The following is a 17,365-nucleotide window of genomic DNA, read 5'->3' as shown; positions in this document are numbered from 1 at the left end:
CATGGGGCCGTACTCGGGCGTCTTGCCCCACGAGTCCTGGAACTGGGCGAGTGACTCGTTCGTCTGCACGATGATGACCTCGTAGAAGACGATGTTGGCCATACCAGACTTACGTTCGCAGCGCTCCTCCTCAGCTCGGACGTTGATGTTGATGCCTTCAGCCTGAACGTACATCAGAGCACCCTCCACCGATGCGGTGTTGACCGTGTCCATGGCACTTTGGTAACCAGCCTCGAGTTCGCCAGCGCCGAAGCTCGACACGAAGACGCCGTCCACCAGGATTGGAGCGTCACTCTGCACACGGGCGTGCACAGCACGAACCGCGGGCATGTGGTACGCGTCCTTGGGGTGCGTTTTGGTCTTGAGATTGGCGAAGACATCGCCACCGGACACGGTGGCGGTGGTGGTGCCGGAGCTCGCAGTTGTAGCAGCAGTCGACGACGAGGCTGTGCTCGACGTCAAAGGGGCAACCGTAGCAGCAGTAGAGCTACCAGCAGCGGAGGACAAAGCTTGAGCAGAGGCCGTCGAGGCGATACCGGCAGCGGCGAGCAAGACGGTGCTGAGCTTCATCGTGGGGTAGTGTACGCTACTTGAGAAGTTGGGACTGGAGGTTTGCCTCGAGTAGGGTGAAAGGGAGAATGAGAGGGCAAGAGGACAACGCCGGTAAAGCCATCACAGACTAGGTGCACCAAAGCGTACTTTCCTCTCCCTTCTGACGTTGCGTCCAGTTGCACCCCGAGGTCAAGAGAGAGAGAGAGAGACTAACAGTAGTGCAACCAGACGTTCCCTGCGTATTGTACTACTTTTATTCATAGCACAGGTACCTTTCGTCTTCGAGAAACGCGTAACGAACAGATGGCGAAGACATGGGGAACAAGAAGAGCTCGCAGGCTGATTCGGCGTCCATCTGCATATTCGGCAAAGCCTTCTGATAGAAATTCGATCGCGCGCAGACCTTCGAAGCCATCGCGAATCTGAGTTACTCAGTGAGTAAGATGTTGCAACTGCATGAAGCAATGCACGACATGTTTTTTTTTTTGGCTCCACTGGAGTCGAAAGCACCGGCGCTGCGCCAGTGCTTTCGACTCGACTCCCAAATTTCTCAACCGCACGACGGCGATCTTTGTTTCGAAGTTGAAGTGCGTGAGTAACGGTGTCACTGCCTTTCCGGACACCAAAAACTTGGGTTGAAATTCGACTGGTTGCTGACAGGACAAACCCTTCCGTAGTAATCCCTAATTTTGGAGCTCCCGCCGATAGAAATAACATATGAAGTCAACCGGATTACAAACCTAAGTGAATTTCCCGCTCCCCTCTCTTGTGATACAGAACGTGAAATCACTAAATATGACTATTCGGAGGTTCTTGACTATGCGAAGGTCACGATTGTACGGAAAAAGAAAATGCGGCGCTATGACTATGAAAGGGGTCATCTGTATTTACATTAAAAGTACTCTCACATAACGTGAGGTGAGTCACGTTGTCGTAATACAAGATGTGCGGAAAGGTGAGCTCGCAAGCCTTCGAGCTGCAGGGTTGTTGATATCACATCATTCGTTGTACATTATAATGATGAAGTGCCGTGCTCAAATGCTTCTGCACGAATTAACCTACGCGGCTGGGAAGCTCGTGCACGAGCTGGATGGATCCGAAGTGAAACGTAGTCTGTCAGTGATGAATGGTTACATGCCACTCAAGTATAGAGAACACGAAAGAAAACTGTACAGGCAAGATTCTTGTCAATTTGGATTGATGCATTTCGCTACAGTCGGTGGGGCGTTGCAAGCAGCTGATGTACACTGTCGATTCGACAGTAACGGGGCATGGCCTGGTCTTTATCTGATTTGACAACCTCCACACTTTTCACCTCTACGATTACTCGAGCGCTTGGTCGTACACGAAACGCAGCTCCCAGTCGTCCGTGACCAGCACCTGCGGCTTCCGCAGCACAAGGCGGTCACTGGCGGCATCGTATTGGAAGTCCACGGCGCGCTCGCTACCCACCAACACCTGCTTGGGCACATTGGCCTCAGACTGGAAGCCGTACACGTCGATGCGCTCCACCCACATGAGCGACGTGTAGCGCTTGCCTTGCGATGTAGCTGCAGTAGCCGTTGACCGCAGTCCCTCCTTCGTCTGATGAAACGACACAACAGTGCCCTCCCCTTCAAGCTCAGCAGCCAATGAGCGCTCGTCGTCCACGTACAGATCGCCACGAGCCTCTAAGCGCTGGTCTAGCGCCACCACCAGCGTCAGCGGGTCGTCGCGCATCAACTCCGAGCTGCGACGCACACGCTGCTTACGTGGCAATATGGTGCCGCCTCGCTGGAATACTGGGATGGCATCCAGTGGCGCCGGCACGTTCGCGTACGTCTTGCCACCGAAGAAACGCTTGTATCCATCCGTCACCTGGTACCACACCGTCTTATCCTGAGCATTGTCGGACGGGAGGAACACGTGCGTGGCCTCCACGCCTTCCTCAACGATCGGTTTCACGAGCAGGGCGTCACCCAGCAGATATTGGTCCTCCTCACTAAAGCTCTGCGGTTCCAGAGTAAAGTGCGCCCAAAGGGGACGCATGATGGGCATACCGCGAGCATAACATGTGTGGAAAAGCGTGTAGATGTACGGTAGCAGCGAGTAGCGCTCACGAATAGCAGCGCGGATACGTGACGTCGTTGGTTCTCCAAATACCCACGGCTCACGACGAGCCGAGTCGTGGTGAGCGTGGCCGCGGAAGAATGGCTGATAGACAGCCGCCTGGTTCCATCGCGTAAGCAGCTCTGTGGGCGGATTGCCGAAGAATCCGCCCACATCTGCGCCCACGAACGTAAGCCCAGCAACGGACATGGACAGCAGCATCTTGGTGGCGTAGCGCAGATGGCCCCACTCAGCCGTGTTGTCTCCCGTCCAGATCGCTCCGTACCGCTGCGAACCGGCGGAGAACGCGCGAGATAGCACAAACGGACGCTGCATATCTGACCGAAGTTGTAGCTCCTCTCCAAAGGCCGAGAGAGGCTCTGGAGGAGGCTGCTGACGAACTAGCTGGCCTTCCATGGTCGAGCGTTGGAAGAGGATTCCGTACAGATTGTGCCATTCACGGTGTTCCACGCCAGCAAGACTCATGCATCCCTTGCGCATCGAAACCTCAGGGCCGTTGAAAACGGACGGCTCATTCATGTCGTTCCAAGTGTACAAGTGCTTGGTGCTCCCCTGGTAGTTTTCATAGCGGAACTGGTGACGCCACCATGCACGCGCCTTTGGAGATGTGAAGTCGACGTACGAAGACTCGCCCGGCCAGCACCATCCCTTGAAGTCGTTGCCCTGTTCATCCTTGACGAAGAGTCCCAGCTCCTCGGCTTCAGTGTGAATGTAATACGGCTGCTTGTCTTTGGACTGACTCACTTTAATGTGCGGGTCGACGATAGTTACTATCTTACGGCCAGTACGCGCCACGGACTCCTGCATGTTCTTGGGCGTAGGGAAGGCGTGCTCGTCCCACGTGAAGTAACGCTTTCCATCCGTGTGCTCAATGTCCAGCCACAGCACGTCGTACGGGATCAAATGTTCGTCAAAGCCAGCATCCACACGCGCCATATCAGCCTCGTTCTTGTAGTTCCAACGGCACTGATGGTAGCCCAAGGCAAAGAGCGGCGGAAGCTGCGCGCGACCAGTAAGAAGCGTGTACTGCGAGAACAGATCGGCACTGCTAGGCCCCGCCAGCAAGAACAGATCGAAGACGCCAGACTCACTGAGCCAGTGACTAGACTTGCTGTTCGTCTCTTCGTCGGTCCAAGTGTCCACGAACGTCTCACTGGGATTGTTCCAGAACATACCGACAGTGTTCTCCTTATTCGGAGCTACAAGCACTGGGATCGCGCCATACAACGCCATAGGGTTGTCCAGCTCGTACTCGAACACATCCAAGTTGTACAAACGGTACGGATCAGTCACCACCCTCCTCTTGCCCTCCCCTTCATCGTTCGGCTCAATTGTGTCCTTGAGTACGAAATCCGTGGCGTGTTCTGGGATGCCGTAAAGCGAGCGTGGGGCTTCTGCCGATCCGTGGAACGACACATCCAGTCCAATAGAGCTGGGGCCAAACTTCTTCTTGTCTGTGTGTCCTCCAAAGGATTCCTCCCATCCCTCCACGTTCCCATCAGCCCCAGCCGTAGCCGTCGTAGTAGCTGACTGTTCCTCCTTCTTCTGTACGGTACCGTCATCATAGATAGCAAGGCCATCTTCCCCATAGTCCACAATAGTCTTCCCCTCATGAGCATCCACTGCAGCTTGGTCGGCCGCCGCTTCACCCTGCGCCGCGGAATCTACGCGGTCCTGTCGAATCTCATAGTGAAACAATCCGTCGTCATTAGTGGAAACCACCTTCTCTCCGTCCAGATACAAATCCACACCAAAAGATCCTTCGCCCAACTTCAAGGCAGCCACGACCTGCGTCGCCCCCTGCGTCTCGGGGGCGAACAGCAGCACGTTATCCTCGTTAATTGATGTCTTGAGACCCGCTTCTTTCACCGTCAACTGACGAAGCGGGCGCGTCTCTTCAGCTGCAGGAACAAGAATATCGTCACTAGTCCAGCGGATCTTGGGGTCCTTTGGGTTCTCGAACTTCTCCTGGAGTCGCACTCGCAGCGCCGGCACCACCGCTCTGTCCGCATTAAGCACGAACGCGAGAGATCCAGCAAGCGGAACACCGCCCTTCTGACCCGCGTCTTCCACCAGGAAACGCACCAAGTTTGCGTCCGAGTCCGACCGGATACTGGCACGCTCCACATAGAACTTACTGGGCAGCTCCTGACGCTGCACGTTGCGAAACTTGTTGCAGAATTGGGTTTTCTCACACGTGCGGAACTTGCTGCGATCCACGGCATCGGCGCTTGACGCCAGGGCCGCGGCAGCAACCAGTACGAGCAGCCGCCGACTCAGCATCTTTTACCCAATTGAGCTCCACGTGGTGCGAATGAGAATGATGCCAAAAGTGGCGAAATGAAGTAATCATGAAGTAAGGTGCGACTAAAAGTAACATTTCTTTTGGACTAAAAGTAACCGTCAAAATGGAGATCGCTGTGGCATCCACCTCACCGCTAGGACAGTACCTGGCCGGTATGATGGCGCTAGAGCAGCACCCACTTGGTTAGATAATAAATCCTTCTGTGCGTTTGTGTTTATTTGCAGAGCTGGAGGCGGATGGGGGCGAGTCCATGGGACAATTGCTGTCGGAGCCTCGTTCTGCGGTGTCGAGGAAGCGTCCAAGACGTCCAACTGGAGGACAGGCGCGTGTTTCGAGCTGGAAAAGAATGGCCCAGAGTTTACGCCGTCAATTCGAGGTGATGGCCGTCCATCAGCTGCTTCCCAGGCTTTGTGTCTTCCACCCGACGATCCGGTGAGCGGAATGCTGTGGCAGCTGATACACGTTGGCAGTTGATTAGCTTTGTTTTAATTTTTTGGTAGGGAGGAGCTACAGGCTGCGAGTGACTCGGCGGTATTTGTAAAACTATGTGAAGCTCGTCGGGGCTGGTGGACAGAACGTATTGCCCTGGTTGAGGTGTTGAGTGGAGTGGAGATTTCTGAAGTGAATGTTTGGGAAGTTTGTGGTGGCGTTGGAGGAGCTTCGGTGGCTGTCATAGCGTTGGCTGCTCACTTGAGTAGCGGTGAAGTTTTTGTACTGCATTTGGTGGGGTGGGTCGCTGCTAGTTCTCTAGCTGTTCTACTATTGCTGGAATTGAGCATGCAATTGTTTTTTGCTTGGTTGGCACATCGCTCGAAGCGCCTAGTGACTTCACTGAATCGCTTTCTAGCTGCGTTAGAAAAGCTCAATGAGGTTTATGCTGCAAGTTTGACGCTGGTCAAGCGTGCAGAGCTGGCGAGTCGAGGATATCGGCTCGGAGGTGGTTTGCTGCCACCTGTCGGCAGGTTAGAAGCGAGCAATACAGAACGTGGTCGCAGCGTTGAGGATGTGACTGTAACTGCTGCGAAGACGCAGCTGCGCTGTCTGCCATTGAGAAGAAAGCTGAGGGCACTGAACGATCAGCTTCACCTACAAGTCTCTGCTTTCGTGGATGAAGGTGAGAAGAATGATGATACGAAAACGCGAGATCCTGGTGACGAAGACGACGCCATCGACGAGCAAGCTCCGTCATTGCTACTGACGGCGCTAGAGAAACAACGTAACCGAGCGGTGCTGTTGCTAGAAAATGCCGTGCATGCTGCACTTGTACGAAGTATGGCGCGCGCTTGTCCCGCCCGTGATAAGATGGCGAACTGCAGTCTTTTTCGCACGCTGGACTCACATCAAACTGCAGTTGACCAATTGATCCAGTTTTTGAGTGTATGGAAAGCTGATCTCGATGCATGGAATACCTCAAAAGACCCCGTGGCTCTACTTACCACGCACCCGAAGATCAATTCACGAGAGCGGCAACTAACTCCTTCAATCCCAGTCGATCCTCGCCTGAAAAGCGTCGCTACACAGCTCCAAGACTTGCGAGCTATAAGCGAGACTTTCACTGCGCTGGCCATCGCAGCTCAATACGAGCTTTTGTCCGCTGACTCAGCAGCTGGAAGTCTGAGCAGCTCCCGTGATGCGATGCGATCTATGGTTCACCAGTTGGAGGAGATGTGGGGCAAGTACAATAGCGCCCTGAGCGCTTTAAAAGGTGGAGAAAACTCGCAAGACACGATGGTGGATGAAGAAACTGAAGTAGAAGATTGCGAGTCAAAACTGACCGAGTCTGTTACCCCTTTGTCTGATGTGACACCAGCAGACCACAATTGCACTATTGTGTTCACTGGAACCAGCACTGGCAACGACAACTTTGATTTACTTGCACTATTAAAGCACCAGGAGGCAGACACGGCAGCAGCGTCATCAGGACCAACGCCGCATTTTGTACGTGAGTTGCAAGATGTGCTGGCGCACCGCGTACCAGGCCTCACGAAACATGTTGATCTTGATCCTCCGATACCACCGGCACCTCCGGTAACGTCCTTAGCAGCAGGAACTCTGCGGTCACCTTTTCCGGTCAATGCCATGTTTGCGCTACCTCACGCGCCTCCGCGTGGAGGACCACGTCGGCCTCCCGCTTTGGCAGCTAGAGAGCCACGAAGTACTATATGTCCAACCTCATCAAGAGGCAATGAGCTTTCGGTCGCTGTTGCAACAGCGTTCAATCTCGAGCTCCAGGCGTTGCTTCAGCGAGCCCCGACGTCTCAGCATCAGAGTTCTATCGATTATTTTGGTGAACGCGCTGACGAATCTGAAGTGGATTCTCTAACGGCGGAGAAGTCGGAGGTGTTTCACTAACAAATGGGCTAAAAGTACTGTAGAAGTGCTACAGTACATGTACGACGAATTTTGGCCATCCAACAAGATCAGCGATATGATGAAAGTATGGAGCGTGTGTAGGCGGCGTTCATAGGCAAAATAACTTATAGAAACTTCTCTTTGAATTACAAGTTTCAATAACATCGACAGGATGTTCACGTCTCTGTCAGTTTGACTAGGAAAAATTGTCCTGGTGCAGTCACCGACCCACGCAGGCTCCATTGGGTCGGCGTAAAAAATCGGATGGGGGGTCATTAGGGGCAAGGGATCAAGCCACCGCAAGGTCTCGCCGAGCATCCCAGCGTCCAACGTCAAGAGCTGTTCGAAGCTGATCATCGCACCGCTTTCACTTGTCAACGTAGTCTTTGGTCGATTAGACTGCGCATTGCGCAGACCGCGTCGTCGCCGCTCCAGCTTCTGGCGATACTTTTGGGCGTGCGTCATGGCTTGGCGCGTGCTGCGCGTGCCGATGTGGGCGGCCACGAGTTTCCAGGGGCCGTGTGGATTGAGCTCTACGGCCTCAAGAAAGCGCGCGTGCTCTCCGGGGGTCCAAACACCCTCACCTTCGCGACTGAGACGAGGCCGAGTGCCTTGGCGACGGATGCGGGACATTCGTAGAGAGCCCTCGAAGAACTGAGTAATCGTGGTTGAAGCGCTTGAGGCGGAGACGATTGCTGAATGATCGAGCGTTGGCAAGAGGAAAGAGGATGATGCTCGTCGTTGACCCCTTCGAATAGCGCGCGCACGTATCAGCGCTGATGGCAAATTTTAGGCCTCGTGGTGACCGAGCCACGAACGCTGGAGATGCCGCCCACTGTCAGTTGTTGGAGCATCTCGGGCCAATGTTTCTACAGGTATTCGGTGGAAGTGATGGAACCGACAGCTTCAAGTATCGTGACATAGACTTCTAATTTTGTCCGCACTCTGCTGGGAGCGTTCAAAGCAGAGGACTTAGTTGTGTTGGTACTGCATCGTAGTGGTCACGATTCGTGACTCACGATCTTCAGCGGCATAGTCGTGATCGATGCCGAAGACGCGCAGCACGCTGGCCATGAAAATGTTTGAACGCTGATGGCCAAGAGGCCGGAGCGACTTGACTTGGCACCAATGGAGTTGCGCGCGACCACCGCGATGACCGGTCTCGACAATGGCAACTTCGCGGTGAGCTTGACCGCATCGTGTGTGTGTGGGGGGGGGCAGCGCTGCCGGCGTTCTGTGGCACCTACATGTAGCAAAAAGATCGACGTCACCAGCAATTGGACTCGACAAACGCTGCCTGACTACGTTTGATAATGTTGAATGCTCTCCTTGCATTTTTGGGCAAGCAAATCTTTACGCACAGGAACGTGCTGCGAATGCCTCTCGTCTGCAGGCTTTTTCATGACTCATGCGGGTGGCAGGGCAACGTCACGGCCCGTCCATACTTGAGCTATCCATCGGTCCGTACAGCAACCGAGTCGGTTGGTTGTCGAGGGGCGGTCAAGATGCCGAGTCTCTTTTGACACAAGTATCTTCTCGAGATCGCTTAAACTTTAAGTTAGCGCGTACCTAGGTTTTCGAGAAGCCAAAAGATCTCCAACGTGAACCGATGGATGGCGCACATCGGAGATCTTTTTGTCACTGACATGTTGCCATGAAATTTGAGTGTCTGTTCAAAAGGACGGCTCTTCACCTACCATAATATATTACTGCGTTTTTTAAACAATTCTTCTCGCTAGCGAGCCACACCAACACCAACCGCTCTCGCCCGCGCTCTTCCTTCGCATTCTCTCTAGTCCACAGCCTCCCGTCCACCCCGCCGGGTCTCATCAAATAAATACACTTCGATCCCGGAGAGCGACGCGGCTCGTTTAGGTCTCGCGGTGGAAAGTTTCGATCAAGAAGTCCATGCACTTGTCGAACTCGATATCACTAGGCTCGAAGGATGGGCCATCCAGATAGTACGGGTTGCCTTCCGTGGAGGAGAAGTCTATTGCCAGCGGAAGCTGCTTCTGGTACGTGTTGCTGGGGCCCATGGGCTCCATCATAACGTTGGCCTGGGCGGCACTGGGACTCATGCCCATCTGCATTAGCATTTGCATGGTTGGGGACGCGTTGCCTTCGCCCGTCTCGCCAAGCATGTCGAGTTCGTGCTCGGCGGCGATAGCAAGCGACGTGGCCAGGATCGAGTCGTTAAACTGCTCGTCGGTGCTGAGCAACGCGTTGAAGCGCGACGCCTGGTCCATGAGGAAGGGCAGGTTGTGCTTGCCACTCATGCGCACGTTGCGCAGCCTCCTCGCGATCTTCTGACGGTACTTCTGCGCGTGGGTCATGGTCTGACGCGCCGTACGTGTGCCCACGTGGCTAGCGATGTCTTTCCAAGGACCCGAAGGAAACATCTTGATGCCGTCAACGAAGAGGCGGTGCTCCTCAGGCGACCAAATCCCGCGGCCTTCGGGCGCAGGCTTGGCTTCTTCCATTTGCTGCTGCGTCCACTCGCTTGCGGCGCTCTCAACCATGTTTGTGAAGGACATGCTTCAGCCTGTTCGCCTGTCTTAGGTAGTGCCCGTTCGCACGCGCGAGGAAGATCTTCAACTGACACGAGCCGAGCGAGTCTGGATGCGCTGACGGCTCCCTCCAGATTGGCCGCGTTCCCTGTCGCTGCGCAGAGCGCCTCTCCCTTCTTCGAGCTTATCAGCGCGGTGTTGCCTCGCGGAGATGACGCTCTCGAGCAGAGGCTAAACAGATCGGCCAAGTTGCAATCGTAAACTCTCGTGTTAGAGGCCGTCAAAGCCCAAATTAAGACTTCCACAGCGCTGGGCAGAGGACCGATCTCCACATCTTCAGATAATCAGAGGATGGCAGACCAGGTCCGAGATCCCACCGGCGCCGCTACGGATTAACCTGTCCGTGACGCCGAAATGCTCGCCATCGAGCCCTGCTTTGCGCCGCCAACCTCCCGTCCACGTTCGATATTCCCGGCCTGGGACACTTGAATCGTTTCAGTGTGGGGCTCACTCTCTGTGCACACATGCACAACGCCTACCATGGAACCTCTTTTCAGGAGACTTCCCCAGCGGATCCCGTCGCAATGGCTGCGAGGTCGGCTGAAGTATCTGTACCATGGTATCGGATACCAACAGCCTATTACAGTTTGAAACAGCAACCTCCGAGCCTCATCGTGTCTGCACTGGCATTCAAATGCAGCATTTGGCACCACAGACACGACCACTACTGTACGTGGGTCCCACCATAAACAATATCGAACGGGAGCTGGCCCGCGAGCGAATGCATTGGACAGCGCGCGCGATGCAGCAATCGTGTCGGCTCAATCAATACTGAAGTTGGCTCCAAGTCGGAGTCCGACAGCACCTTCATCGTGAAGTTCATGCATGGTACACCTCGCAGAGTCGTGTGCGAGCCTCGCACACGACTCACTCCTCAATGAGTCCTCATGTCGCTAATGCCTCTGAACGCATGAGGCCCGCGCTGGAACGCTCGATGAAACCACGCCCGGTCTCTAAACGCTACGCTCCAGATGGGTCCAGTATCATTTCAGCGCGTCACCGGACACCTCATGACCAGCAACGGGACACCGATCCACAGCTGACGCGGACACTCGCACTGAAGACGACGGCAAGAAATTCCAAGAGACTTAAAGCTGTCGTCGGCAATGGCGCTGCATGCACGCATGCACGCGCTACGGCAATTCGCCACCCCAGATAAGAGCAATCGTGTTGATGGCTGCAAACCTTAACTCTGTTCATTAAACAAGGTTCCTGTGGCAAGTAAGCGAAAGTATTCCAAAGGTGGCCTAGAGCTAGGCTTGCTATTGCGCCATTTCAGCGTAGAAGTGCTTTGGCAATTGGGTCCATTTCACTTGAGATGCGAGCGTTCAGTGTGAAGAAAAACGGGTGCAAATCCAATTAGGTAGTGCGTTGCCATTTTAATGACTTTGCCATTTAAAAATGGCAATTTTGCACTTTACTGACTCCACAAATTTAGATTTTTTGACAAATCTAAAGAAAAAGACCGGTTTTCCTGCTTGTAATTTTCCCAAAAGGGACAGTTGAAATGCCCATATTTTGGGCCTCGATCTATATGATACTGTAGTACACCTTTTCCAGTCCAAATTGATCAAGAGCAAGTAGCAAGATTACAAAGTGCAAATCGAATTGAGCATGTATGTTAAAAGAGGTACTCTGTGAGAATTTATAAAGTGTGAGAATGAGTGTAGAGACACCTCAGGTAAGCACAACGGCTTAGGGCATGTCCTTCAGGTCACTTACCTTTGCGTGAAAAAGAAGCGTGTGCCGATAAAACTTGCGACAGCTAGCTGCGGTAGTCACCTCCGGGAGGTATTGATTGGCAGCCGTTTGGAGGAAATACTGACGATGGTCCTTCATGGTCACACCGGGAGGAACATCAAGAATTTGGCGTCGATTTTCTCGCATAAACGCTTTCACCGATGACTTGAACGAAGAGAACACATTCTCTATCGGTGTAACGGGGTACGTAGCCCTAAGTGTACCCTGGTTACATGAAGCACACTTCAGGAGTATGACACGTCATACTCCGGGATATTTGGTACAAGGTACCAAGGTCGTTCAAAGCCAACCATTGGTTAAATGACATCGCATTTCTATAGGTAACTAATAGTTTGTATTAAACCCAAACTTAACCTACCTTTAAATATACTCAGTTTACGATCTACCTTATTTAGGTCATTTCGCTCTCTTTAATTAAAGAGGGGACCTGTGAACTGCCGTTCACTGAGAGTTTGTATACTCTCGGAAGATAACTTCCTCTAGCGCAAGGTGCTGTGTGACCCCGTCACACTTGGTAGCACTCGTAGTCAATCCACGCCACCGCGGGTAGACTACCTGAACCTCTCCGAAGTTCGTTGCCATGGATAGGAACGACTTCTCCCATTTGAACGACTCTCAGTTCGAGTCGGTTCGGAAGATGGCAGGCATCTTCGGGATGGAGGCCCTGCAGATCCTGGTGGTGTCAACACCGGCTGATCAGCTCGAGCGCGTCAATGCATTTGACGCGTACGAGCAGGGCCTCATCGCGCATGTGCGGGGGAACCTGCAGGCTCCGGCGGCGGAAGCAAATCCGCCTCACCCGAAGCCAATACGACTGAAGGTTAAGCCGTATGAAGGGAAGGAAAGCGAGAACCTTCACTTCTGGGTCCGAGAAGTAGAGCTCGCGATGGACGCGGCTCTGATCTCGACCGAGCAACTGCGTGTTGCTTTTGCACTCTCCAACCTTAGCGGTCGTGCTAAGAGTTGGGTGTACCCCAGGAAACAACATCCCCTGGATGTTTCACATCCTGGGCTCAGCTGTGCGAACAGCTCCGAGCCGCGTTCCTCCCGGCGAACTACGAGTACCGCCAGCGTTCGCGCTTCCTCGCGTGTAAACAAGGAAGGCGCGGGCTGCACGAGTATGTGCAAGAGATACGGGAGCTCACGGCGTCCCTAGTGGGAAACCCACTCAACGAACACTGTGTTCATGGACGGCCTTCGAGTGGGTCCCGCACGCACTCAGCTGTTTCGGGTGCAGTCAAGCACCCTTGAAGAGGCGATTCAAGTGGCTCTTCAAGAAGAGTACAGCCATCGCCAGGCGCGTACGCTGGTCTCAGCGTGGCCTGGGAGTTCCTTGTCGGCTCCCGGTCGAACAAGCCCCAACGGACCAGTTCCCATGGAACTTGGGTCCGCCGAACAGCGTGACATCCGCTGCTTCGGCTGTGGGAAGATGGGCCACTTCAAGCGCGACTGCCCCGCGGAAAGACTCCGCAGACGGTCCTTCCCCAAGCCCGTCCTCAAGGGTCGCTGGCAAAAGCCAGGATCCCGGGGACAGGGGAACGCAGGGAACCAGTAGGGGCGGGGCGCCCTACTGGGGAAGAACTAAGTCTTCGTGATGGGCGCGCGGGTGGCGCGTACCACGGGGACTTAGCCCCTGAGAGTCTTCGCACTCTCGAATCGGCGAAGAGCAGCGGCGGGTTGCTCGTAGTACACGGATGTGTACGGGGATACGATCATCCCTTTTGAATCTTGATTGACTCTGGGGCGTCGAAGAATTTCGCACGCAGCCAGACGGTTGCTCGTAACAGCAACAAGTTGTCCGATGCTTTGAGAGAAAGCAAGGGCAACAGGGCGGTGTCAGTGCGACTGGCCGACGGGAAGGTCGTCACTGTCCCCAACGTCCAAGTGGATCTGGCTGTAAAGTTTGAAGACTTTGACAGCCTCGAACAGCTCACTGTTCTCGATATGGATCCATATGATATGATCCTGGGCATGCCCTGGCTTGAGAAGCACGAGCCCTGGATCGACTGGCGAGGCAAGGCAATCGGTGCCAGCCGCCCTGCGCAGTCCGACAGAGCATTGGTGAGTCATGTTCCCACCTCTGTCAGGACCCGGGGCGCCCGCGAGGGCTGCAAGGGTACCAAAGCATCCGGCAGATGCTTGGTGTCGTCGACGTATATGACGACTCCGAGGATGTTTTGATGGTGGCCGCGCCCAGAAGAGGCGCCGGCCAAGTGGGTAACTTAGGTCCACAGGCGGGTAACTTAGTTCCGCAGACAGCTGCAGCTGTCATGAACACTGAGAACAGCGTGTTCAGAGTGGGTAACAGAGTTCCACTCACGGTCGCCCAGACCATAACTGAAGAGGAAGACGTCGGATACGCTTCCTGTGTGGGTAACACAGTGCCACACGCGGTCGCCCAGACCTTAACTGAAGAGGAAGGCGCTGAACACGCTTCCTGTGTGGGTAACACAGTGCCACACGCGGTCGCCCAGACCTTAACTGAAGAGGAAGGCGTTGAACACGCTTCCTGTGTGGGTACAACAGTACCACACGAGGCCACGAGTGCCTCGGATGTCGTAGCGACGACATCCCTAGACGTGGGCAGCAAAGCTCCCCGTCACAGACGCCGTCGACAAAGACGCCGCCGCCGCTTCAAGCGACTCGGAGTCCAGGGCCCAGGCTCCTCCGAAAAGGCCGGTGGAAGAGTGTTATCACGTCTTCGATGGCAAGACAGGTTTACCCGTCAAGGCATCTGGTGTCCACTTGGAACCGCTGCCAGAGGTTGCAGAGATACTGCACCTCGAGGAAATGACGGCTGAGTCTTTCCTGACCAGCCTCAAGGCTGGAGAGATTGCTGAGATGGTACTCATGAGACCTGAGACCACTCAGGAGGAGCTGAACTCCTCCTCTCTCTTGGACGAGAACGTCCTGGAAGACATGAACAAGCAGCGTCAGGCGCGCTTGGGTTCTGAGATTCTCAAGAACCCCAAGGATCCGGTGTATCCTTTGGTGACGGAGTACGCGGACGTGGTGAACAAACACCCACCGACCCAACTCCCACCAGATCGAGGCGTACGGCACGAGATTGATCTCGTGCCCGGCACAAAGTATTGTGTCACGAGGCAATGGTCTCTCCCGCGCGAGCAGTGCGAGGTCATTGATGCCTCCTTCGCCGCGAAAGCGAAGGCAGGCATGACGCGGGAGTCGAAATCCCCGCACTCGACGCCGACTTTCTGCGTTCGTAAGCCGAACGGAAAGTGGCGTCTGGTTCACGCTTATAACAAGCTGAACAACGCAACGGTGCCGGCCCAAACACCGATCCCACGAAAGGATGTGTTGTTGAACAACATGGCCGGGAGCGTACTGTACAGTGCGCTGGATTTGGTAGACGGATAATACCAAATCCTGATGCGCGAGAGTGACATCCCGCTCACCGCGGTAAGCACTCCAAGCGGCATGCTTTGGGAGTGGCTCGTCATGCCGCAGGGCTTGTCTAACGCCCCGGCGACGTTCAATCGCCTGGTGACGCAATTGTTCCGCCCTTTGCGTACCTTCGTACAGACGTACTTCGACGACATTTTCGTCCATAGCCGTGCCGAGGGAGGCAAGACGGCCATGGAGGTGCATCTAGGACACCTCCGTCGAGTGTTGGACGTGATGCGAGCGAACAAGCTCTACGCCAACATCGACAAGTGCGTTTTCGCGTCACCAGAGATCAAAGTTCTCGGTTGCTTCGTAAGCAACGTGGGCGTTCGGGCTGACCCAGACAAGGTCAAGGTCATAGCAGCATGGCCGACGCCCCGATCCCAGAAGGATCTTCGAAAGTGGTTGGGCTTGGCCAACTACCTTCAAAAGTACAGCGCTGGGTACGCGGGCTTCGCTAAGCTCTTGTCGAGCCTCCTTCAGAAGGACGTCGACTGGCGCTGGGAGCAAGAGCACCAGGATGCTTTTGACAGCATCAAGGCCAGTCTCCAAGAGGCCCCTGTCCTGGCCCTTCCGGACGAGACGAAGCCGTTTAGCGTCGTCTGCGATGCCTCCGATTACGCCATCGGGTGTGCATTGCTGCAGGCCGACACGGCTGGACAGGAACGAGTCATCTCGTTCCAGTCCAGGCAGCTCAAAGCCGCCGAGCGGAACTACCCTGTCCACGACAAGGAGCTCCTGGCAATGAAATATGCCCTTGTGAAGTTTCGTGTTCACCTTCTGGGCTCTAGGCCCTTTGTGATCTACACAGACCACGCGTCCTTGAGGACGGCGACTAACTCGCCTCACCTCTCCCAAAGGATGGCGAGGTGGCTGTCCTTCTTCGAGGAAGACAACTTCCGCGTCGAATACAAGCCGGGCAAGCTCAATGTGCTTGCGGACGCCCTCTCTCGGCGTCCCGACTATGAGTTGGCCCACATCACGCGGGTGACAACGGATCTATATGATCGGATACGCATGGCGTATCGGGACGATGAGGCTGTCGCGCCTATCGTCAAGTTCCTTATGGCCGGAACGAGCGCGAAGCTCGACTGGCTCTCGTCGCGACAGCGCTCACGGCTCCACCGATATGAGTTGAAGGAGGGCCTCCTCTATTACCGGGTGGAGCCGACTGATCCTCCACGGGTGGTCGTACCCAACGACGAGGATCTGAAGTTCGACATCCTCGCGGAGGCGCATGACGCGCCCTCCAGCGGCCACTTGGGCCGCGAGAAGACCTTTCTGTCGGTCTCTCAGTCCTTCTGGTGGACCCACATGTACAAGTGGGTCGCCCGGTACGTCAAGACATGTGAAACATGTCAACGGGTCAAACCCGCAGGGCACTCTTCGGCTCCACTACAGAGCCTGCCCGTACCGGCTGGTTGTTGGAAGTCGATGAGTCTTGACTTCATCTTTGGGCTTCCCGCCGACGGACACGGCAGCACCGGAATTTTGGTGTTCGTGTGTCGGCTGAGCAAGATGGTACATCTTGCTCCAGTTCCCGTCACTGTTACGGGCGAACAAACCGCAAGGTTGTTCGTCGATGGCGTGTTCCGCTATCACGGTCTCCCGGAGACGATTGTCTCGGACCGAGACCCACGGTTCACTACCGCGTTTTGGAAAACGCTGTTCCCTTTACTGGGAACTCGTCTGCAGATGTCCACTGCGGACCATCCGCAGACCGACGGCCAAACAGAGCGCGGCAATCGAGTGCTCGAGGACACTCTGCGCAGTGTGTGCGCGGCAGCACCACGTACGTGGTCGACGCAGCTTCCAGTTGTTGAGTTTGCGCTCAACAACGCGGTGCACGCTTCCACGGGGCTCACGCCGTTCTACTTGAATGGCTTCCGCCACCCCAGAGTGCCTCTCACTCTTCGAGGAGACACTGACTCCTCTATTCTAAGTGGGGGAGAGGCTCGGAAAGCACTTTTTTCCCAGGTCTCGGATGTGAGACCAGTTTCGTTGCGGAAACACGGCAGCAACAAACTGAAGCACCGCTTCATCGGACCTTTTGCAGTCCTGGCCAGACATGGTGCGTCGTACACCATCGACCTTCCAAAGTCAATGACGACGCACCCGACGTTCTATGTCGGACGTCTTAAGCGGTACTTTGACCCGCAGGGGGTTGCTGACTCGCAGTCCCCCCTTGACCCACTCCTCGAAGCGAGGGCCGGTCACAGTCGTCGACGAGGGCGTCGGAGCAGGCATCCAAGCCTCGGTCGGGACGGCAAGGCTGCGGTCAAGACCGTACGCCGGAGGGGCTCCATACGAACGG

The 17,365-nt window shown here is 55.1% G+C and overlaps 3 protein-coding genes across 3 annotated transcripts; 1 reads left to right on the top strand and 2 right to left on the bottom strand.

The window, feature by feature from the left end:
- Positions 1-1,875: 1,875 nt before the first annotated feature.
- PITG_11712 (neutral alpha-glucosidase, putative) lies at positions 1,876-4,944 on the bottom strand (the record flags this gene model as incomplete). The annotated part of the gene is made up of 1 exon (XM_002901192.1): positions 1,876-4,944. One exon carries the CDS (start codon positions 4,942-4,944, stop codon positions 1,876-1,878), a length of 3,069 nt encoding a protein of 1,022 aa, XP_002901238.1.
- Positions 4,945-5,216: 272 nt separating this feature from the next.
- On the top strand, positions 5,217-7,957 carry PITG_11711 (uncharacterized protein; the record flags this gene model as incomplete). The annotated part of the gene is made up of 4 exons (XM_002901191.1): positions 5,217-5,398; positions 5,851-6,994; positions 7,353-7,414; positions 7,717-7,957. 4 exons carry the CDS (start codon positions 5,217-5,219, stop codon positions 7,955-7,957), a joined length of 1,629 nt encoding a protein of 542 aa, XP_002901237.1.
- A 1,041-nt stretch (positions 7,958-8,998) lies between these two features.
- Positions 8,999-9,994, bottom strand: PITG_11710 (uncharacterized protein; the record flags this gene model as incomplete). The annotated part of the gene is made up of 1 exon (XM_002901190.1): positions 8,999-9,994. One exon carries the CDS (start codon positions 9,850-9,852, stop codon positions 9,190-9,192), a length of 663 nt encoding a protein of 220 aa, XP_002901236.1.
- Positions 9,995-17,365: the final 7,371 nt, after the last annotated feature.

This window comes from Phytophthora infestans, genomic scaffold (assembly GCF_000142945.1).
Source record: "Phytophthora infestans T30-4 supercont1.22 genomic scaffold, whole genome shotgun sequence".
NCBI classification, from domain to species: Eukaryota; Oomycota; class Peronosporomycetes; order Peronosporales; family Peronosporaceae; genus Phytophthora; species Phytophthora infestans.
This window is presented reverse-complemented; position numbering and strand designations above follow the sequence as displayed.